The sequence below is a fragment of the Mytilus trossulus genome, unplaced genomic scaffold (assembly GCF_036588685.1).
Source record: "Mytilus trossulus isolate FHL-02 unplaced genomic scaffold, PNRI_Mtr1.1.1.hap1 h1tg000138l__unscaffolded, whole genome shotgun sequence".
NCBI lineage: Eukaryota > Metazoa > Mollusca > Bivalvia > Mytilida > Mytilidae > Mytilus > Mytilus trossulus.
The window spans coordinates 701,737-727,482 of NW_026963302.1; the positions used below are offsets into that span (position 1 = coordinate 701,737).

A 25,746-nucleotide genomic window follows, 5' to 3' on the forward strand; every position below is an offset into this window, starting at 1 on the left:
TTATTATATCGCATTTGGACATCTCCTAGTCCTCTTTTTCAATATCTCATAAAATGATTAATATTTGCAACTAAAATTTACAAGAAATAAAACATACTTTTACTTATCAAATTTATAGTTTTAGATGTGAACTTGAGAACGGAGCACTATACATAATTTAGAATAATTTCCGCGCTAAATTGTTGACAAATGAAAAGTAGACTTGTACTTCATTTATCCTTTATTCTTACCTGTTTGTTAGATTTCATGGAATAGAAAACAAAATCCTCCACTCTTAATATATGTCATAGGTAATTAATTAGAATTCCGTGAATGTCACTGAGGAAGGAAGTTTTTCAGGCTACATTATCACTTTCACTCTACAAGAACAAGGCATTGTTGTGGTTTGGAAAACTGCGAAAAGTGTTAGGGAAAGCATTAATTGATCACACACAGGGGCGGATCCAGCCATTTTAAAAAGGGGGTTCTAACCTAGGACAAAGGGGGTTCCAATAACATGTTCTCATTCAAATACATTGATCGTCAAAAAAAGGGGGGGTTCCAACCCCCGGAACCCCCTCTGGATCCGCTCCTGATACATGTTAATACAACTGAGTGCCTTTTTACCCTATTCAGAAAATATCTTTGATAAAAAGATAAAAGATTTATAGAAAACTATTTTGATTCAGCATAAGTACAAATAAGCAACACAAGCTCTAGGGAGCTTTTGACCGAATATAAAAACATATAAATTACATAAAAACTGTGCATTTTGACATTTGAAACAATCTGTTATACAAAGTTGAAATCTCACATTCATAACATGCAATAAAAATAAGCAACACATTTTCGAATGAAGTAAAAACATGCTAGACCAGAGAGGGAGGGTAGGAGGGGTCCTGATCCCGAATTCCTGGGCTTAAAAACACGAAATCCCAAAATCCGGACTTAAAAACACGAAATCCCAAGGTCCTGAAATTTTGAAAAAGAATTCCCGGATCCCAAAAGGATCAATCCCGAAATCCTGAGCTTAAAAACACCCGATCCCTGAGTCCCGATAAAGGTCCTATCCCCCCTCACCAGAGCAACCAAAAGCAACATAAATAATTATAACCAGTTCAAGAATTATCTGCAAGCAGAACAGTTAACTTTTCAAACCAATGGAAGATATCAAGAGCGTTGTTTAACCAACAGGCCAGGAATAACCATAAATTGGTGGATTATTCCATTCCTTAGTCCAAAACCTACAAATGTATTACATCTTGAAAGGCTACCGTTATTTCCAACATTTTTTCTGTGAAAACTTCCCAGGACATTTTAACACTAATTTAAGTAATTTTATCTATATGTGGACTTTGAGAGTAATTTTTCTACAGACCCGAGATTCATTTTCAGCATGAAATCTTCATTGACAGCTATATTTGCAGAAATACATAGTCATTCCTTTTTGTTCAGCCTGGGACTTTTGTCACAAAAGGGAAGCATAGCAGTCCTACATTCCCTTGTTGCTGTCTTGGTTGTTGTTGTCCTAAGATATTCACTCTGTGGTTAAATTTTAAAAATTTAATTATTTATTTTACCTTCATGTATACTGGATTTCTACCAAACTTGGACAGTCACACAAGCTTGTTTATAATCATAAGATATTATCCAGAGGTAAAGTTTGTAATTTATAAAAATTAACTTGGTTTTCTGCCAGGTAACATAACATTCACTTGACTCTGTGGTTAATTTTTTTTTATAATTTTAAAAACTTTCTTAAACTATCATGGATTTGTATCAAACTTGGACAGTATCTTGTTTCTAATCAAAAGCTAGTATCTATAAATAAATTTTGTTAAAAAGTGTTTTCTGTTTTCCGTATATTACTTGTAGTTAAACTTAATTTTTCTTCCAGTTAACATTACACACAATCTGCAGTTGAAGTTTTTAAAAAACTTATTTCATTATTTGAAAAAAAAACAGAACCCAGTGTCTAGCCTACTTTATAAATATAACAAATTTTTAAATCTTTAACTACAGGCTGTAGGTATTGTTAACTGGAAGATTGGTTCTCAATCATAAACAAGCTTCTGTCCAAGTTTGGTAGAAATCCATGATACTTATAGTTTAAGAAAGTTATTAAAATTTCAAACAATTTGACCACATACTGACAGAGTGAATATTTGTGGACACTGCATATGACACTGATGCTGAGGACAGAATGTAGGATTGCTATGTCTCGCTCTTTTGTCGCAGGCTCGACAATAAATGAATCCACAGTACTTTTGTTGCTTTTAACTTTTTTCAAAATCTATCAAATAAGCTTTTTATGATGTACATGTATGTTCTTGCATAATACATTGATTTCAACATCTTCTCTTTTAGCTAAACATGAAGTTTTTATACTGCTTGGTTGTATTGGTGGTTTTTTGTCAGACCTGTTGCCAAGGAGATAAAGATCATGATGAAGATTTCATTGATCCCTTTGACATGATTAATTTTGATTCTGTCTCAAAGGTTATGATTAATAAGGTACATATACCATAGATAATAATATTTTTATCATTATAGGTTTTTTTGTGTTTTTCTAAGCACCAACAAATATTTAGAAATAGTGCCACAAATCAACACATGTTAAAAAATAAATAAAAAGGAATACCATGTAATAAGGCCACTTTTAGCTACTAGAATTAGCAAATAAAAGATTTAAAATAAAATTCTTCCCTAGAGAAAACATAAGATTTCAAGGATGCTTATACCAGTTTATATATTTACATTATTGGATAAGACTGTTACTGAGAACAACAAATAAGCTTATCATTAGCAATATTTTACACTAAGTATAAATTAATAAACCCATTATTGATTTTATGAAGATGGTAGGATGAAATTTAAATACTGATTCAATTGGATAAAACCGAAGATATCAAAGATACAGTTTAAAGTTTGAAATTATGAATTTGAATTTTCCAGAGTTCTTAGATATATTTTTAAATGAAAAAAGCTGCTATTTTGAATATTTGTAACATATATTTTATTTTTATACAACCGCAAATTTTTTGCAGTCGTATATTGGTAAATGACGTTGACGTTGGCAGCGTCATCGTAGTTGTCATCATCCAAAGACACATTGGTTTTCACACTATAACTTTAGTTTAAGGAAATAGAAATCTATGAAATTTAAGCACAAGGTTTATGAACACAAAAGGAAGGTTGAGATTGATTTTGGGAGTTTGGGTCCCAACAGTTTAGGAATTAGGGGCCAAAACAAGCATTTTTCTTGGTTTTCAACAACTCAAGTATAAGTATTAAATGGAAATCTATGAAATTTAAACACAAGGTTTATGACAATAAAAGGCAGGTTGGGATTGATTTGGGGAGTTTTTATCACAACAGTTTAGGAATAAGGAGCCCAAAGGGTCCCAAATTAAACTTTGTTTGATTTCATCAAAAATTGAATAATTGGGGTTCTTTGATATTCCGAATCTAACTGTGTATGTAGATTCTTAATTTTTGGTCCTGTTTTTAAATTGGTCTACTTTAAGGTCCAAAGGGTCCAAAATTAAACTTAGATTGATTTTAACAAAAATTGAATTCTTGGGGTTCTTTGATATGCTGAATCTAAACATGTACTTAGATTTTTGGGAAAAGACGGCTTCAAGCCATCAATTTCTTATTGTGGTTGGCTAGAGTTTCATGCCCTCACGTCAATCATTTTGGTTGGATAGTTTGGAAACCCCTCAAAATGTCATCCAAATTCAGAGCTGTATCAAGATTGAATGTTGTGTCCATACTTGCCCCAACTGTTCAGGGTTCTAACTCTGCGGTTGTATAAAGCTGTACCCAGGGTTTCCGCTGGCGGTCGCCATTTTCGCAATTTGCGAAAAAATAATAATTGTGGCGATAAAAATTCGTCATTTGCGAAAGAATTTGGCGAAAGAAATATATAGTACGATTTGTTTTCCTCCATCTTGTTTATTTACTTTTTTAGAGTTTCTCGGACTTTACCCGATCATACAATACTCGGAATTCACCTTGACCTCATTAAGGTTTGGACAGAAAATCAATAATCAGCTGATTGCATTTTATAGCTTTCAACAACAAAGGACTATATTAATAAAGGTGTTGATTGAATTGTTTGACAAAATGATATGGTTAAATGGCTTCTGCTAAATGTCACATACAGAATTTATTTACCACTTTGCGACGCACGTGTTTGAAGCAATCTTTTGACGTCTCCTCCACTTTTAAAGATAGTTTAGAAAAGAAAGCTGTTGTTGTGACGAAAAATGTCCAAAAGCAAAAAAAATCTCGGATTTAAAACTTTAATTATCCTTTGACTTAAATATCGGTAATTGATTAGGAAGACGTATTAAAGTCGTTTGAGTGACACACATGTTTCAAGCCTAGTTTTACGTCTCAACTTTTTCATTTACGATGGTCAAGAAAAGAAAACTGTCGTTATGAAGAAATCTATCCAAAAGGTTGGCTCGAATGAGAGTAGCCCTTCAATGTAATGACTACACATGAAACGAGGGATCAATTTCATGTGATAAAAGCTTTTGTTTTGTTGTAAAAAAAAAACCTTCGTAGTACAAAAGGGAACATCAGTATTTTTCTTTTAAAGAAACTTTCCCTATGAACTATACTGGTATAGTATAATCAAAACATGTCCATTAATTTTGCTATATTCCAGGACGTATATCTTCTTTATTATTAAAAGTATAGTGGCCCAATCAATTAGAAAAATTGTTTAAAATACAATGAATAGTTTTCCTTTTTAAATTAAAAAAATCTGTTGTTTTAAAGTAATTTTTTAGTGTTTATTCATTAACATGTAAACTCTAAAATAAGTTTGAGAGAGAGCATAATCATAGACACAATGGGCAAAATCATCTTATTTAAGGGAAAGGGGGGGAGGGGAACTTGAGTAGAAAAAAATGTAAATTATAAACGAAAAATATAGTTATGTTATTTGGCGAAAAAAATAATAAAGTGGCTAAAAATATATTGTTTTGGCGAAAGAGGTGGCGAAAAAAATAATTGACCCAGGGGAAACCCTGGCTGTACCCTGCAGAGCATCTGGTTTTTACTTATTACATAAAGGGGATATATAAGCTTTGTTTATGTCTTTTTTGGTCATATAGCACCAAGTACTAAAATATTGGTATCCAGAAAATGACCTTGTGCACACATGTCATAAGTATTACATGTATTGTCATTCATGTTGGATTGATAATATACAGTATTTAGATTTTAAAATTTATTTATAAAGCTTTGATATAAGAAAATTTTATAAGTATAAGAAACAATTTTAATGAGTAATGTTTAGTTGTTTTAACTTTGATCATCATCATTGTATAAAGTTTTATACTGTTAGTGTCACATAAGTCAGTATTTGAATGTAGGACAGAAAGTCACAGGACAAAAAGTCTTAATTTTTTCTGATTATTTTCTTTGAATAAAAAACATTTATTTCTACAAAAATATTTTTGTACTATTGTATAAAAATCAACTTGGTAAACAAAATATATCAAAAAAATATCAAAGATTATCAAATAATTCTTAAAAAAACAAAATGTCAAAGTGACTATCCTTAACTTTAATATGAGTATATGTAATATTTCAAGATATTTTCTTATGTATTAAAAAAATTGTCAACAAATTATTTGTGACCTTTTGTCCTACCAAATTTGCAACTTTATGTCCTGTTACCTTCTGTCCTGTGACTTTCTGTCCGTTTACCCAGTATTTATGGCTGGATATTGATTATTTTATTTGTAAATATTATAATTGTTGGAGATGTTTTATGGCAATCAATATGTGACACTTTAATAAATAAATTTATTTATATAATCAGAATTTGAGAGAAACAAATACATTTTATAAAATACTAAAAAATGACTAAATATCTAAGGAAAACCCTATTTGAAAGCTATGTTTAAAATAAATAGTAAAAATTAACTAATTTTAGGGAAACAAAGACAAGGAAGTAAAAAACCAAGAAAATAAAGTCACAAAAGATGAAACGATCATGAAAGATGAAAGAATCTCGGAGGAGAAAAAAGTCACAAATGATGAAAAAGTAACGTCAGATAAATCAGCTCAGAGCATCCCTCCTGCATCTACAACACAGTCACCACCAGTTACAAACAAAGTTCGAGATGATCAGAAACCACCAGACAGAAATCCTGGTTCTCTCTTGTTCAGACAATTTGTTAAAAAGTTGATTTCATATTTTCAGTCAAAGGTGAGCATGGTTATATTTTGTAGAGAATCAAAAAGAGAGATTTAAGCTAATATTCGTCAGTCCATTCATTCATCTGATCTGTCTGTCCCACTTCAGGTTTATTTTTTTGGTAAAGGTAGTTTTTGATGAAATTGAAGTCCAATCAACTTGAAACTTAGTACACATGTTCTCTATGATATTACATGTATCTATTTAAATGTTTTGCCAAATTAGAGTCTTGGCCCCAATTTCACAGTCCACTGAGCATACAAAATGAAAGTACTAGTGGGTCATCAGTTTAATATGGACACATTCTTTTTAATTATTATAATAAATGTACTTGAATTTTCATGTGATAAATATTTTTTTTTGATAATTGATTTTGCAAAGAACATGGTTACTCAGCAAACTTTAATTCACATTAAGAAAATAAAAGTTGTAACTTATAATGTGGACTTCCACATAATATAATGCATGCCTAGTTATATATAACAATGTAGTGGTGGCATCTATTAAGTTACCCTTGATAACAACAACCTTTCATTTTACAGGCTCCAGAATCTACACAAGAATATCATGTATGGGTCAAATTATCCAAGGATCAGTATAGTGTTTTACAAACGTTTGCAGACGGCCAGTCAAATATTCATGATGCTCAGGAAATCTTAGTCAGTATGATTACTGATGTGACAAAATCTAATGTTGGAACTGCTGCTAAATTATCCATGTGGTTTGAAGAAAAGACAGGAGCTTCACTTGACAATGTCTTAAAGGTAGAGTAACCATTTTAATGTATTCCTAAAGTCATTGTAAAAGCTCTTATGTTTATATTCATGACCAGTAGACCATAACAAGTTATATAAGTACATTAAAAAATTGTATCCCAGATACTTATTTGATGTTAATGTAAGATCTTGGTTGTTTCTGGTGAATTCTTCCACAATTTGTTTAGGCTTTGAATAATATAGATCTTGACACATTGTATGTTTTGAATCCTTTAGAACTGCATGTTGACTTTAGAATGACTTTTTTTGTTTTATGTGGTATTGACTGTCTAATGAATTCTTACTTCATCTTCCTATATAAAAATAATGAGATGTGGTATGATTGCCAGTGACACAACTATCCACCATTGTTAAATCAAGTGGATGTAAGCAATAAAAGGCAACAGTAGGGTCTTCAACAATGAGAAAAATCTATACTGATTGGTTGGCATTAAAAGATCTGACATGAAAAATACAAAACAATTCAAATGAGAAAACTAATGGCCTAAGGCAGCAACCATTTGATTTTCTGGGGGGGGGGGGGCTATGGTATTTTTTGGAAAAAAAGTTTGTTTCCAGTTTTTGGTGAAAAAAATAATTTGTTTTGGACCCTTGTTTTAGGTTTGTTGCTAAAAAAAATAGATTGTTTTTGCCAAGCGAAAAAAAAGTTTGTACAGAAAAAAAAACCATAGCCCCCCCCCCCCCCCCCCCCCCAGAAAATCAAATGGTTGCTGCCTAATTCAAAACAAAATAATTTATGAAAAAAAAATACTGATCATATTATTAATATGATTATAGTTACATTAATTTGGCTATCATTGATTGAATGGTCCATGGATTTATTTTCCTGTCCTGTAATTTTAGTTTTTTGACTATTTCAGATGGTAACTATAATGAGTTTAATATCGATGGTACTGTACATGGAGATTGGCTTACATATTTCATGGAGGAGACGAGTTACACAGCTGATAATGCTAGCCTTTGTTATAAGTATACCAATGACTTGGTATGAACTTTATCAGGTAAAATTAACTTTGTAATTGATTGGTTATCACTGTATTTAGTCATCACTTTCACTAAGTGCATTTGATTGTCAAAGCAGCATGAATCATTTTTTCAAGCAACTGTAGGGGAGATTTCTTAATTTTCATACACACAACATGCCTCTGGGGAAATAAAAATGGTGGGTTATGTCAATCCATCCATCTTGTAAGTACTCTCACACGTCAAATTCTTACCAGATTTCTATATAAAAATCTGTACCATAGTTTTATTTCAGCCTTAGCTAACAGTTCTCAAAATTAAGGTAACATAAAAACAGAGAGCTTCCAGTCAATGTACAACTAAGAACCAAAGATTGAATATGAAAAGAAAAGGAAAAGGCCCACTGAGATTGACTTATACATTTGTACTCTAAATTTGACCTCTTTTAGGCTCTTTAATTGTCAAATTTATAGATGAAGTCACATTACTTCAAATTTTATCATACCATATTACATATTATGTTAATTAATTGCAATACATTACATGTTATTTCAATAATTTATGCTATTAAATAATTTATATTATTAAATTAATTAACAATAAATTATATGTTTTTACATTGAATTACAATAAATTACATGTTATTACATTGAATTACAATAAATTACATGTTATTACATTGAATTACAATAAATTACATGTTATTACATTGAATTACAATAAATTACATTAAATACATGTTAATCCATTACATTAAATTACATTTTATTTCATCACATTACAAGACTTCCAGAAATTTAATAACAGGGAGTCTGACAGTTTTCTTTTTATATATTTTTACTGAAAAGGTAGCAATTTAGAAAAAAAAATGAATTTATTGTTTTTATTCAGACAGCTCAGATAAACCAGCAGACTGTAACAATGAAAGAGGCTCCAAAGGAGTGTGTTCAGGATATGGAGAAAGAGGATTGGCTGACATTCTATACACATGCCTTCAAACATATATTTACGTTCCAGGAGGACAACTGTCAGAAGTACTATGAACACATGTTGATTGATCCTCTTCTTAAAGTTACTCCAACAAAGGTCAGGGTTTGGTTAAGATTAACCTATCATTCATATGGCATTGGGTTAAATTGAGAATTTTATAATTTATAAATTCCAAAATTATATGTAAGGGGAGTCGTAAAGTTTTTTTTTCTCAAAAGCACTACCTGTTTAATTTGATTAGAAAATTAAATGTATTATAATAAATTCATTGCATGTGAAAAGTTGTTTGGAATTCATCTTCCCAATATTTATTATTAGATGCCTTCAAACCTCTTGCAATTAGTTCTTTTATAAGGTGTCTATAAAATGAGATCAAAAATGGGGAATATGTCAAAGAGACAACAACCCGACCAGAGAGCAGACACCAGCTAAAGGTCACCAATGAGTCTTCAATGCAGCAAGAAAATTTCATGCCTGGAAGGTGATCCTCAGCTGGCCTCTATTTAAATTTAAAATTGTGTTCTAGTTCAGTGAAAAAGGACGTCACACTAAACTGCAAAACACATGAATGAACTAAAACAAGACTTACAAAGACCAGAGGCTCCAGACTTGGGACAGGTGCCAAACAATTCAGCAGGGTTAAGCATGTTTTATGAGATTTCAATCATCCCCCTATAACTCTAACCTATGTAGAATTCAGAAACACATAGCCATACACACAGTAAAACTCAGTTTAAAAGAAGTCTTAAGTTTGATGTCAGAGTAGGTAAGAAAAGAAACTAAGCAAAATTACAGGGAGATTGCCTATAGAATGTTTTATTAAAACACAAACTCTTTTATATTTAGCTAGACTATATAATAATAATATTAATCCATTGATAAAGGAATACTTTTCTCTAGCACAGTCTCTAGATTTGACAGGAACTTACTCATGGTATACATATGCTAAAAATATTGTTGAAGAGACTCATGTTGACTTTAATATTATTTCTACTTTTAAGGACATAACAAGATGTAAATAAAATTTGAAAAAAACGATATAAAGTTAAAAATGAAAAATAGATATGAAGATTTAATTCAAACTAAATTTGAAAACATTGATGATAAAAGTAAGTTTTATCTTTATAAAAAACTTAAAAAAGATTACAAACTAGAATCTTATCCAAATACATCTAATTCTCAGATAAGGAGATTAATCACTGAATTTAGAATAAGTGATCACTCCCTCTTGATTGAAAAGGGGAGATATTTTAAAATCCCAAGAAAGGAAGGACTTTGCCATAAATGTAAAATACTAGAGGATGAGAAACATTTTTTACTCTATTGTGAGTATAATAAAACTCTAAGGCCTACTTCGATTCGTCCAACTCGGGTTAACTCCAGTTGAAAGGTCAGTGCTTATGCTCATGTGCGCAACCGTTCCGAATCGAAGTCAAAACTCTTCCATCGAGTTGACTATTATAATTGAGCTGAGCATTAAAAAAAAAAAAAAAATATAACACAGTGTTTCACAAAGAAAAGTTCTGATCCTGTTTGCTTTTGAAAAATAGTTTTTTTATACGACCGCAAATTTTGAAAAAAATTTCGTCGTATATTGCTATCACGTTGGCGTCGTCGTCGTCGTCGTCGTCCGAATACTTTTAGTTTTCGCACTCTAACTTTAGTAAAAGTGAATAGAAATCTATGAAATTTTAACACAAGGTTTATGACCATAAAAGGAAGGCTGGTATTGATTTTGGGAGTTTTGGTCCCAACATTTTAGGAATTAGGGGCCAAAAAGGGCCCAAATAATCATTTTCTTGGTTTTCGCACTATAACTTTAGTTTAGGTTGATAGAAATCTATGAAATTTTGACACAAGGTTTATAACCACAAAATAAAGGTTGGGATTGATTTTGGGAGTTTTATTTTCAACAGTTTAGAAATTAGGGGCCAAAAAAGGGCCCAAATAAGCATTATTCTTGGTTTTCGCACAATAACTTTAGTTGAAGTAAATAGAAATCAATGAAATTTAAACACAATGTTTATGACCACAAAAGGAAGGTTGGTATTGATTTTGGGAGTTTCGGTCCCAACAGTTTAGGAATTAGGGGCCAAAAAGGGACCCAAATAAGCATTTTTTCTTGGTTTTCGCACCATAGCGTTAGTATAAGTAAATAGAAATCTATGAAATTTAAACACAAGGTTTATGACTATAAAAGGAAGGTTGGTATTGATTTTGGAAGTTTTGGTCCCAACAGTTAAGGAAAAAGGGGCCCAAAGGGTCCAAAATTAAACTTTGTTTGATTTCATCAAAATTGAATAATTGGGGTTCTTTAATATGCCGAATCTAACTGTGTATGTAGATTCTTAATTTTTGGTCCCGTTTTCAAATTGGTCTACATTAAGGTCCAAAGGGTCCAAAATTAAACTTAGTTTGATTTTAACAAAAATTTAAATCTTGGGGTTCTTTGATATGCTGAATCTAAAAATGTACTTAGATTTTTGATTATTGGCCCAGTTTTCAAGTTGGCCCAAATCGGGGTCCAAAATTAAACATTGTTTGATTTCATAAAAAATTGAATAATTGGGGTTCTTTGATATGCCAAATCTAACTGTGTATGTAGATTCTTAATTTTTGGTCCAGTTTTAAAATTGGTCTCAATTAAAGTGCAAAGGGTCCAAAATTAAACTAAGTTTGATTTTAACAAAAATTAAATTCTTGGGCCTCTTTGATATGGTGAATCTAAACATGTACTTAGATTTTTGATTATGGGCCCAGTTTTCAAGTTGGTTCAAATCAGGATCTAAAATTATTATATTAAGTATTGTGCAATAGCAAGTCTTTTCAATTGCACAGTATTGTGCAATGGCAAGAAATATCTAATTTCACAATATTGTGAAATAGCAATTTTTTTTTTAATTAAGAGTTATCTTTCTTTGTCCAGTATAGTAAGCAAGAAATATCTGCAAGAATTTTTTTTAATTGCAGTTATCTTTCTTTGTCCAGAATCAACTTAAATCTTTGTTATATACAATATACAATGTATATTCACTTTTTACTACCTCTTTGTTATATACAATATACAATGTATATTCACTTTTTACTACCAACTGATAAATTTAAATAATCTTTACCATTCAGTGATAACAAGCAGTTTTTTTACATCATGTATTTAAATGAGTAGTAATTGTTGCAAACTCCATTAGAATATTTTAATTGAAATTAGTTTTGGAATAAGGGAAAGGGGGATGTGAATAAAAAATTGGGTTAAATTTTTCTCATTTAAAATTTCATAAATAAAAAGAAAATTTCTTCAAACATTTTTTTGAGAGGATTAATATTCAACAGCATAGTGAATTGCTCTAAGAGAACAAAAATTTTAAGTTCATTTGAATACATTCATTCTGTGTCAGAAACCTATGCTGTGTCAACTATTTAATCACAATCCAAATTTAGAGCGGAATCCAGCTTGAATGTTGTGTCCATACTTGCCCCAACCGTTCAGGGTTCAATCTGTGCGGTCGTATAAAGCTTCGCCCTGCGGAGCATCTGGTTGTGAGTTAAAAAAAATTGAAAACAAATCGATCAAAGAAAAACAATTAATTTCTATTTTATTTCTAACCACCACCGACAGCTGATAATAAACTAATCAAAGATACCAGGAATAAAATTTAATATTTACGCCAGACACGCGTTTCGTATACAAAATACTCATCAGTGAGGCTCGAATCAAAAAAAATTATAAAAGGTCAAATAAAGTACAAAGTTGAAGAGATTTGAGTACCAAATCTACACATGAACAATATTGGCTGGTTCCGAAATACAGGCAATAATAAATTCCCCATGCTTTTTTCTTCGACTGTATTTTGTCAAACACCAGTTTATTTGTATCACTTTCATTTGTTGCAACTACTTGACGCAATCTTGAAACTCGACTAAACCTGCCCTGACCCAGGGTTGATGTCGAGTTAACTCGGGTAGGTTCAAAAGGTCAAACTCGGGGGGTTTCGGTTGTCAGTCGAGTAAACTCGATAGACTCTACTAACCCGAGTTGGACGAAACGAAGTAGGCCTAAGAAATTACTTTTTTCAACACATATGTACTGAAAATAATAACTTTAATAATTTAAATGAAGAAGAAATATTCATTATTTACTAAATCCATCAACACCTTTACAAACAAATAAGTTAGGATCCTTCTTGAAAAAGTCATTAGAACTGAGGGCAGGGAAATCTAAGGTGGTACCTAACACTACAGGGAGATAACTCTGTAAAATCAGCTAAACGTTTTAATTACCTTTTGTTGAAAAGGGAATATCAAGCTTCTCAGTGATTGGTGTTTGTCAAACTGCTATATAACCAGTGTAATTTTTCTTATAAAATGGTTCAAATTTTTGATTTTTTTATATTTTTGTTAAATGGTCAAAGTTAATACTTCTTTAAAATTTTATGAAAATTAACTGAGCCAAATTAATTTTAGTGAAAGGTTTGGGTACCACTTTAACAGCTTGTTTGTTGTTATAAATGTTGATGCTGTTTTTATTGTGTATGTTTATTGTGTTAATATATGTTGGTCACTAACTGTAAAGTTTATACGACAACAAAATATTTGATTTGATATGATTTGAAAATGATACATAAATTAACAGAGGGTTACTAGCAAATACTGACACGCCAGCTCCAGTCCTTAATTAAACTGGTATTGAATTTACCATATTGACAAGTTTTTTTTTTATTGTGAATAAGAGATGTGTGGTATACTTCAATGAGAAAGTAACAAAACTACACCAAAAACCATTAGGCTTCTAGATGTCAACATTTCTATACAATGTGTCAAGCTCTAAATCCTCCCAAATCTTTATAGTAAATATTGTGAATAAATTGACTACTGTGGATTCATCAATATTCGTTAGATACCAATTTTCGTGGCTTTTGTGGGAACAGAGGAACCCCGAATTTCGATATTCTACGAATTGCAAATTTTCTAAAGGAATGTATATATACTTTGCCAAAACCGCGAAATTAAATATCCACGAATATGCAAGTTTTCCTCAAACCAAGAAAATTGGTACCCACAAAAATAAATGAATCCACAGTATCCAAGTAATGTTGTTGTTTTTGAATGAAACTTTTCTGACTTTTCACAAGAAATAATTTGACAAAAAAAATACCTTTTATTGTATAAAAGGTAGGATGTGAGACAACAACACAAATGAAGCAAAATTCAACAAGCCTCATTATCTTTAACCAAGTCCATGAAAACTGGTATACTTTATAGAAATGTAATTTCTTGTACTGTTTATTTTTAGCTCACCTGGCCCGAAGGGCCAAGTGAGCTTTTCTCATCACTTGGCGTCCGTCGTCCGTCGTCCGTCGTCGTCCGTCGTCGTCCGTCGTCCGTCGTCGTCGTCGTCCGTCGTCGTTAACTTTTACAAAAATCTTCTCCTCTGAAACTACTGGGCCAAATCAAACCAAACTTGGCCACAATCATCATTGGGGTATCTAGTTTAAAAAATGTGTGGCGTGACCCGGTCAACCAACCAAGATGGCCGCCACGGCTAAAAATAGAACATAGGGGTAAAATGCAGTTTTTGGCTTATAACTCAAAAACCAAAGCATTTAGAGCAAATCTGACATGGGGTAAAAATGTTTATCAGGTCAAGATCTATCTGCCCTGAAATTTTCAGATGAATCGGTCAATCGGTTGTTGGGTTGCTGCCCCTGAATTGGTAATTTTGAAGAAATTTTGCTGTTTTTGGTTATTATCTTGAATATTATTATAGTTAGAGATAAACTGTAAACAGCAATAATGTTCAGCAAAGTAAGATCTACAAATAAGTCAACATGACCAAAATGGTCAGTTGACCTGTTTAGGAGTTATTGCCCTTTATAGTCAATTTTTAACCATTTTTCGTTAATTAAAGTAATCTTTTACAAAAATCTTCTCCTCTGAAACTACTTGGCCAAATTAATCCAAACTTGGCCACAATCATCTTTGGGGTATCTAGTTTAAAAAATGTGTGGCGTGACCTGGTCAACCAACCAAGATGGCCGCCACGGCTAAAAATAGAACAAAGGGGTAAAATGCAGTTTTTGGCTTATAACTCAAAAACCAAAGCATTTTGAGGAAATCTGACATGGGATAAAAATGTTTATCAGGTCAAGATCTATCTGCCTTAAAATTTCAGATGAATCGGTCAATTGGTTGTTGGGTTGCTGCCCCTGAATTGGTAATTTTGAGGAAATTTTGCTGTTTTTGGTTATTATCTTGAATATTATTATAGATAGAGATAAACTGTAAACAGCAATAATGTTCAGCAAAGTAAGATCTACAAATAAGTCAACATGACCAAAATGGTCAGTTGACCCGTTTAGGAGTTATTGCCCTTTATAGTCAATTTTTAACCATTTTTCGTAAATTAAAGTAATCTTTTACAAAAATCTTCTCCTCTGAAACTACTTGGCCAAATTAATCCAAACTTGGCCACAATCATCTTTGGGGTATCTAGTTTAAAAAATGTGTGGCGTGACCTGGTCAACCAACCAAGATGGCCGCCACTGCTAAAAATAGAACATAGGGGTAAAATGCAGTTTTTGGCTTATAACTCAAAAACCAAAGCATTTTGAGGAAATCTGACATGGGATAAAAATGTTTATCAGGTCAAGAACTATCTGCCCTGAAATTTTCAGATGAATCGGTCAATCGGTTGTTGGGTTGCCGCCCCTGAATTGGTAATTTTGAGGAAATTTTGCTGTTTTTGGTTATTATCTTGAATATTATTATAGATAGAGATAAATTGTAAACAGCAATAATGTTCAGCAAAGTAAGATCTACAAATAAGTCAACATGACCAAAATGGTCAGTTGACCCCTTTAGGAGTTATTGCCCTTTATAGTCAATCTTTAACCATTTTTCATAAATCTAAGTAATCTTTTACAAAATCTCCACTGAAACTACTAGGCCACAATCATCTTTGGGGTATCTAGTTTGAAAAATGTGTCCGATGACCTGGCCATTCAACCAAGATGGCCGCCACGGCTAAAAATAGAACATAGGGGTAAAATGCAGTTTTTTGCTTATAACTATGAAACCAAAGCATCTAGAGCAAATCTGACAAGAAGTTAAATTGTTAATCAAGTCAATATCTATCTGCCCTGAATTTTTCAGATGAATTGGACAACTGGTTGTTGGCTTGCTGCCCTCCAATTGGTAATTTTTAAAGAAATTTTGCCGTTTTTGGTTATCTTGAATACTATTATAGATAGCGATAAACTGTAAACAGCAATAATGTTCAGCAAAGTAAGATCTACAAATAAGTCAACATGACCTAAATGGTCAATTGACCCCTTAAGGAGTTATTGCCCTTTATAGTCAATTTTTAACAATTTTCATTAATTTGGTAAATTTATGTAAATTTTTACCAAATATAGTTCTCTGTTACTAATGGGCAAAGTTCATGATAGATATAATTGTAAGAAGCAAAATAGTTCAGTAAAGTAAGAACTTCAAACACATCACCATCACCAAAATACAATTTTGTCATGAATCCATTTGTGTCCTTTGTTTAATATGCACATAGACCAAGGTGAGCGACACAGGCTCTTTAGAGCCTCTAGTTTAGAGTAACTGTTTCATCTTTCAAAATTTAAGTTAAAAAAAAATGAGGCATATATGTTTACTTATCTTATTTGATGTACTAATGTATATCATATGTATTGCATTTATTAATTTTATCTATTTTTAGGCAATAGCAGTGACATTTGTACGATTTTTCTTATCTCCCTTGAAGGATATCGGGACAGCATTTAGTGAATTCATGAGAGCATTATTAATAGACTTACCAGTAACTTTATATCCAGTTGCTATAGTTACACTTTCCATGTTCTTTTTCTTGTTTTTGTTTATGTGGTTTGGATACAGTATCAGACTTCCATTTTGGGTGTCCATTGAACCAAGTCATGTAGTCATGGTAACAGGAGGAGGAACAACAGATAATACTCAGGCCATAGAGGATGTGCAGAAACAGGTCAGATCATTAAATACAAAAATTATTAACAAAGTTTGGTAGAAAATATAGATTGCCATGCCTTCATTTGTTTTCCTTCAGTTTGTTTTATACGACCGCAAAAAATTATTTTTTTTCGTCATATATTGGTATCACGTTTGCGTCGTCTAACTTTAGTAAAAGTAATTAGAAATCTGTGAAATTTTAACACAAGGTTTATGACCACAAAAGGAAGGTTGTGATTGGTTTCGGTCACAACATTTTAGGAATTAGGGGCCAAAAAGGGCCCAAATAAGCATTTTCTTGGTTTTCGCACTATAGCTTTAGTTGAAGTGAATAGAAATCTATGAAATTTTGACATAAGGTTTATGACCACAAAAGAAAGGTTGAGATTGATTTTGGGAGTTGAGGTCCGAACAGTTTAAGAATTGGGGGCCAAAAAGGGGCCCAAATAAGCATTTTTTTTTTTTTCGCACCATAACTTTAGTATAAGTTAATACAAGTTAATAGAAATCAATGAAATTTAAATACAAGTTTTATGACCATAAAAGGAAGGTTGGGATTGATTTTGAGAGTTTTGGTCCCAACAGTTTAGGAATAAGGGGCCCAAAGGGTTCAAAGTTAAACTTTGTTTGATTTCATCAAAAATTAAATAATTGAGGTTTCTTTGATATTCCAAATCTAACTGTGTATGTAGATTCTTAATTTTTGGTCCCGTTTTCAAATTGGTCTACATTAAGGTCCAAAGGGTCCAAAATTAAACTTAGTTTGATTTTAACAAAAATTGAATCCTTGGGGTTCTTTGTTATGCTGAATCTAAACATGTACTTAGATTTTTGATTATGGGCCCAGTTTTCAAGTTGGTGCAAATCAGGATCCAAAATTATCATATTTTAGAAAGTATTGTGCAATAGCAAGAAATTTTCAATTGCATAGTATTCAGCAATAACAAGAAATCTTAAATTGCACAGGATTGTGCAATAGCAAGAAATTTTCAATTACACAGTATTGCGCAATAGCAAGAAATCTTCAATTGCACATTGTTGGGCAATGGCAAGTATTTTCAATTGCACAGTATTGCGCAATGGCAAGAAATATCTAATTGCACAATATTGTGCAATAGCAATAAATTTTCAATATTCTTTGAAAATTTGAGTTATCTTTCTTTGTCCAGAATAGTAATTGAATCAACTTTAATCATTGTTTTATACAATGTTCAATGTATATTCACTTTTACTACCAACTGATAAATTAAAATACCATTCAGTGATAAGCATTTTTTTACATTTTAATATTTTATGATTTATTTAAATGAGTAGTTATTGTTAGGGGCCATTAGAAATTTGAATTGGATCAGTTTTGGAATAAGGGAAAGGGGGATGTGAATTTTTTTTATGCCCCACCTACGATAGTAGAGGGGCATTATGTTCCTGATCTGTGTGTCTGTTCGTCTGTCCGTCTGTCCGTTCGTCGTCTGTCCCGCTTCAGGTTAAAGTTTTTGGTCAAGGTAGTTTTTGTTGAAGTTGAAGTCCAATCAACTTGAAACTTAGTACACATGTTCCCTATGATATTATCTTTCTAATTTTAATGCCTAATTATATTTTTTATCCAATTTCACGGTCCATTGAACATGGAAAATGATAGTGCGAGTAGGGCATCCATGTACTTAAGACACATTCTTGTTTATTAATATTCAACAGCATAGTGAATTGCTCAAAGACAAAACAAAAAATTTAATTTCATTAGACCGCATTCATTCTGTGTCAGAAACCTATGCTGTGTCAACTTTTTAATCACAATCCGAATTAAGAGCTGAATCCAGCTTGAATGTTGTGTCCATACTTGCCCCAACCGTTCAGGGTTCAACCTCTGCAGTCCTATAAAGCTGCACCCTGTGGAGCATCTGGTTCAATAATATTTAGATATATATAGATAAAAAATATAGAATATTCCATATCATAGATGTTGATGTAAACAGCTACAAACAGGAGAAATGACATTATTTCAGCGTTAAATCATAAAAAGTAATAAATATCAAAATGAGGAGACATGGTAGGAAATATAATATTCAAATGAAGTGGATATAAGCAATTATCGGCCTCGTGACCCTTTAGCTTTTAACATTGAGAAAAAAATAAGGTAATCTGCAATAAAATGCCCAGAGATGAAAAATGGGAAATGATTCAAATCAGTAAAATGGCTTAACTTTAAACATAACTACTTACAAAAAAAACCCTGAAATTTGACCGGCATGAACCAAACTACATGACTTGGGACAGGCACATAACATCAGCACTATGTTTTTTTGTATGCTTATAGCATGAATATCTTAAAGTGTGAAATTGCTCAAAATTTAACATGTTTAACTTGCTCAAACTTATAATTATTTGAATTGTTATTTCAGTTGGAAGCTTTAGTAGGTAGTATAGAAAACTCAGAAACACGCATGGCAGACGAATTAAAAAGAATGGGAGAAATACAAACAAGATCAATAGAATATACGGCTGCTGCCATGACAACTAATGTTGCTCCTCCCACTCTTCAGTCAGCTATTGTCTTTAACAGAAGTGACATAAGTTTCGAATCTTCATCAGAAACTGAGATAAAATCTCCCATTCCATGTTCTGACGATTCTTTTTCTGTTACTGAGGAAGTTGCGGTATGTCAGGAATCAGTGACAAAAGTGATGCAGCCAAGTGGGACAACCCCAGTGGATAATATTGGTCCTAATTCATGATAATTGTGATTATTGTGATTGTTGTGATGATTAATCATTTCATCTAAAATGTCTCATTTTCATCTAGATATCAAATGGAAAAATATGTGATGCGTATTAATTTATTGTGTGTTTGAGATTATTTCATAATTGGTTCACTCTTGTATTCATGTGTTGTATATTTTTTTGTTTTCTAATAATTCTACCCATTTCTAGGGGAGACAACTTTGTTGGTTTGGAACTTCTTAAGCAAAAGTATATTATATACAGATGAATTCCTTCAATAGAAACAAGTAGCAATTGATAATGAATATGATTTTTTTGTAAGCAACAATGTTTTTGGCAGATATTCTTCAATAATGTGAAAATATATTCCATGTCTGCTTATGTCTTAAAAGGGCCTCAGTGTCATAGTGGTCTAAGTAGGTGAACTACTGTATCAATAGCCTGTCAACACTGAAGTTTTGAATCCTGCACAGGGCAGGTGCACTCATCATCAATCTTAGTTGACTCGGATTTTCAGTTTTTCTACTGAAGGTTGATTGTTCTCTCTGTGCACTCCGACTCCTTCCACCAATAAAAACCTACCGCCATGTATAGCACAAAAGTGTTGAAATCGGTGTTAAATACCATTCTATTAATATATTATAAACCTGTAACATCGTTACATGACATTATCAGTTCATTTCTGCTGAATGTCAACATTTAATGATAATGTCATGACTACAAATAAAGTGCTTTCCTGAAATCCTACAGTTATACAGACTGTTTTCTTTACCCCTGCAGATATTTTGCTTATATTTTGCTTGCAACAGAAGATTTACAAGTTTTAATGTGTAGCATTATACCCCAAATATACACGTGAAAAAGTCCCATAAAATCTAACCTGAGGAAGACTAAAAAAATCACCATTTAAAATTCCTATGGAGATTTGCATTGAAAAGGGAGATAACTCTTGCGAAAAAGGCAGAAATATCAATAAAAATTGATACAAAATTATAACTTTACCGCTTCTATTCATCAGAATGTATTGATTCTTGATTTTTTAGCAGTCTTTAGACTATACCAAACAACTGTAATGGTGTATTTATATCTTTTATCAAGCTATAATCTAGATTTCGTAATTCATTAGTTGACCATTAATTGAATTTTTCACATGTCAAGGTAAAGAATTTCAAATTTAATAAAAACAATTAAGCATGTATTCTTCTTTTTGTGGTTTAAAGTCTCTTTAGATAATTATGTTGCTGTAAACATATAATATACAGATATAAACAATACCAAATGTTCACAAAGCTTCGATCAAATTTGCAATTTCTTAATGAAAAATGCACGAAAAAAATAAAACTACCCATAACTCTTCGGTTTTGTACATTTCATGAGCAGAAGATTATATAATTTAGTCAAATACAAACTTATAACCCCATTAAAGTATCATACTTTACATAAATTTCAAGAAAATCAACCAAAAACTGATAAAAAAAGACCCATTTTTGCTAGAGTTATCTCCCCTTCTAATGTTAATTTCCATAGGAAATTTGAAATGCTGATTTTGAGTTTTCCTCAAGTTAGATTTTATGGGACTTTTTTCAGTGTATATAAAGGGTATAATGCTATAGATTAGAACTAAAACATTTTCTGTTGCAATTAGTTTGAGGTAAAATCTTAGTTTGACTGGACTATAAAGATTATTGAGCAAGTTATAGGTTGTTGTTTTTTTTGACTAATTTTACATGGAATAATGGCTTTGGACTTCAATGAAATGTTTTCCAAGTTAAACATTTACAATATTTAGAATATTTTTACATGATATTTTTTCCTAATAAACCCAGCATAAGCTATAGTCCTTTAGTGAAATTTACCTTTAGCTATATCCTCTTGACTTTTGAAACACAGTACCGGTACATTGTAATTTTTTTCATGTAAAATGTAAATGCAGGGATTTTGTTGTACATTACTATGATTACTTATGTATTTGTTGATATAGACAATTTCTGATATTTTTATGAAATTATGTATGGGTTAAATACCAAATTTAATATATAGTGGATATTTTTTCTTCTGAATTATTGTGAAAGGAGTTCTTAGTGTGTTTTGGTCATTTGTGTCACTACTTTTTTTTGGGAGAAATTATGGTTAGAAATTTGACCTATTTATAAAATTAAAAGATTCGGAAATCATTATTAAATTGAAAGGAAAACCTAAAACTATCTAAATGTAAAGAAGATTTTAAATTTTTGAGGGATATTTTTTACATTAATACATGTAGCTGTAAAATAAAAAAATAAATAAGGTTAACATTCTCCTTTTTTGAAAAGATAAAATTTTGTTGATTTTCTGTCAAATCCAGTTAAATATTGTTTCACTCTCACCATGTATCATCAGTACACCAGCTATAGGTACTAACCAAGCGAGCATGATCGATTTTGACCTTACAAGGTAACCAAGATCTTTGTTTTGCTTTATCAAAATTCCATGTACATTTCTCAACATTTGAAATTCCTGCTCCCAAATAATTTTTGCATCGATTTTTTCCTATTCATAAAACAACTTTTATATTCAAATAAGAACAATTAACTTGTTCATGCGCAAATAGTTGTGAAGGTCAACACCCACTTTCAATTTCGATGCAGTTGTTGAGACATTTACATGTTTTATCTGAAAGAAAACTAATACAGGGCAACAGTAATGGTTACCAATCATAAACCTACCTGTGATTACCCATTCCTTAAAACTGTTAGGGTAATAAACGAGTATGAAAATAAAGTTTTTGTGTATTGTGTACAACAACTTAACTATGCACCATACATAAGGATTTGTGTGGTCAGCTAAACACCGTACACAACGCTTCTTTAGGGATAAAATATAGAAAATAACATATGTATGAAAGATTTCAATGCTAATTATTGAAACAGCTATACTTATTATACACACACATTGACCTTCTATCAGAAAAGGATTTGAAAAGAATATAGAATTATATCGGATAAGACGAGGGCCAACTTCTTTTACAAGTATTTGCACATGGTTTTAGTAATCCCTCTTGTTTTTGGAAAAAAATGAGACATATCTAATCATCAACCTACGACCAAATCATTTCTTAAAACAGCAATTATGTTCAGATTGAAGAACACATTGATATTATGTGAACAAAACAAAGATTTTTCTTTACCGTGTAAGATCAAAAACGTTCACGCCTGCTTGGTGTGTACCTATATCTGCTGTACGATGATACATGGTGACTCTGAATTGAAAAAATGTATGTAAAAGTTCCCTATGCTGCCAAAATCAGATTCTTATATTAGTAAATGAGTCAGTTATTGATATATGTACATGTATTTGAATGTATTCTTGAGAACAGGATGCTTTTATTGCAGTTCCAGGAAAAAGATAGTGCTTTTTATGTATGTTTGTAAGGTTGATAGTCAAAGATGGCCTGTAATGAAGATTTTCTATATGTTCCTCCTAACTAGGAGCACCAACGTAATATATGGTCTGAAGAAGCAACACAATGTATTGGAACAGGTTATTGTTAGATTGTCTACCCTGTTTCCCAGATAGGGCCAGACAGGTCTTACCAGATAGTAACCTTACCACTCAAATTAGTTTTTTAAGAAGTGAAATATTATTTAGTCTTGTATATGCTGCCAGAAACAATGGTATTATAAAGATGTACTTTTTTTCTTAATCAACTTTGTAAAGTTAAGTTTTTTAGTGTTTTTTCCACTGGAATATAATCCCTGTAGTAGATTCTCTTAATCTATATAAAGATCATTGGCAGAACCAGGGGGTTTCTTGGGATTGGAACCCCCCCCCCCTTAATTTTGGCCAATCAATGCATTTGAATGGAGACTTATAGTTGGAACCCCACCTTTTCAAAATGGCTGGATCCACCCCTGAAGATCCGAATTTTCAATGAAATATGAGATACTGACTGAATTTTAATAACAGTGATGCCTAGGATCGATATTAGTGAAAAAAAAACCATAGTTGTTCACATCCTTGTGCTTTGGTCTGTGGTGAATAATTGTTTCATTGGCAATCATAATCAATCTTATTTTTCTACAAGGTGAACTTGCACAGTTTATGCTAAAATTGATATTTTTTTGTTTAATTTAATTTAGTTAAAAATGTGCCATATGCATGTACATGTGTACTTAGTATTGTGCAACATAATATGAACATTTTTTTTTATGTTTTGTTTAGAAAGAAGTGATTGATGAATTTTGTATATTGTATTCACATTTGTTACAGTGATAAAAGTTTGCAATTATATATTTGTTTTTCTAACAATGTATACTTTATAATTTTCTGAACAAATGTTTCAGGCTATACATTTTGTAGTAAAATTGTTAACAAAAAGAAAAAAAATGTATTGTCTTATTTTCCTGCCAGTTTATTACGGGGGAAACAATGCCTGTTTTTGATGAAGTACAGAAGAAATGGATATGGTGTAGTAATTCACACCACAAAATCCCTACAAGCGCTTAAAACCCAGAGTTGTTTTTCAACTGAAAGTCAAATTCAGACCTACAACATTGAGCAAAAGTTCACATCTCTCGGACAGTTCAAGATGGCTGGAAGATATTCTTTACTATAGGTCTAACACTAAGATGTAGTGTATTAAGTTGCATAAAAGTGAGGATAGACAAACACAATTTCTAGACATGTTATCAGTTTGACATCAGACCAACACAATTTCTAGACATGTTATCAGTTTGACATCAGACCAACACAATTTCTAGACATGTTATCAGTTTGACATCAGACAAACACAATTTCTAGACATGTTATCAGTTTGACATCAGACAAACACAATTTCTAGACATGTTATCAGTTTGACATCAGACAAACACAATTTCTAGACATGTTATCAGTTTGATATCAGACAAACACAATTTCTAGACATGTTATCAGTTTGACACTTTGATTTAATGATATTAACTGCAATGAGTACGAGTTATACATAGTCATTATTGTGAATTGAATTAATTCCCTTTGTGTATAAAATCATGAAAGTGAACCTTGGTTTGTCTCAAATTTTGTTTCTTTAATTTTATAGTTTTTGAAGGTTAGATTTGCCTTGATGGTTAAAGAACAAAATCTACACATTTTATGATGAATGAGCAGTATTGACAAGCTACTTTTTTCATGCTCTGGTTAAAATCAAAACAAAATTTGGACAAGTTTCTCATATAAACTTCCATCATAAATGTTTTCAATGTGCACACAATCTCATGGAAGTTGATGCATTAATGAAATATTCTTTGAAAATACACTAGATAAATGCAACTAGGCACATTTTTAAACCCAGAAAACTTCACGTTGAAAAGATTGGGGATAATAAATCTGATGAATTCATTTCACTGCTTTATTTTGTGTGTATTTCCAAAACACAAGTGGAAAAGTGGTTAAGACATAACTAACCAGACATTGCCTACAATAATTTGATTGCAATGTATTTATGATTCCCAAGACAAACCAACCCACAAAATATACAGAACTAAAGACTAAATAAATGTAACCCAAGTGAAAATTGCTGCAAGTACATAGGATAGAGGTGAATTGCAACCATATTCTGGAGATTTATTAATTTGTTTTTGTCCTGAATATGCATTAAATATTTACCACAGTGGATTAAGCAATCAACAAGCAGTAAATTAATAAATGGTAACCAATGTTCCAAATGTTTAGTATCAATATCTTTTTATTTCTATAACTTATCAGATATTACTTTTCACTTTTCATAATGCAGGAGTAAACATGAATTTCTGTAAAGTCTGATGAGATGGTGTACTCTTCAATGAAAGCAAACTTATTTAATTTCAGAAAACAAATACAATATTTAGCAGATGACCACTGGATTATAGAATATGACAGTTACAAGACCTGGACCCTCGATCATAAATTTTGTTTTTGTTTCTCAGAGTACAATATTTGTGCTGGAAGAGCCAAATCCAAAATATATTTATTGGTTGATTTTTGGGTCCGATTAGTGTGGATTACTAAAAACTTGCTTTTTCATGGATATTTGATTTCTTGGTTTTGTCAATAGAAGTATACAAAGCCTATTGAAAATGTTATTCCTTGAACATTTGAACTCATGGTTTACCTA

The 25,746-nt window shown here is 31.6% G+C and overlaps 1 protein-coding gene across 2 annotated transcripts; it reads left to right on the forward strand.

The window, feature by feature from the left end:
- Window positions 1-168: 168 nt before the first annotated feature.
- On the forward strand, window positions 169-24,104 carry LOC134700450 (chloride channel CLIC-like protein 1). Of its 2 annotated transcripts, XM_063561842.1 has the most exons (8): window positions 169-290; window positions 2,347-2,493; window positions 5,936-6,211; window positions 6,742-6,963; window positions 7,836-7,976; window positions 8,830-9,024; window positions 16,655-16,936; window positions 19,320-24,104. In XM_063561842.1, exons 2-8 carry the CDS (start codon window positions 2,353-2,355, stop codon window positions 19,650-19,652), a joined length of 1,590 nt encoding a protein of 529 aa, XP_063417912.1. In that variant the 5' UTR covers window positions 169-290; window positions 2,347-2,352; the 3' UTR covers window positions 19,653-24,104. The 2 variants fall into 2 exon arrangements, with proteins under 2 accessions (XP_063417912.1, XP_063417913.1); XM_063561843.1 differs by lacking the exon at window positions 2,347-2,493.
- The last annotated feature ends 1,642 nt before the right edge of the window (window positions 24,105-25,746 follow it).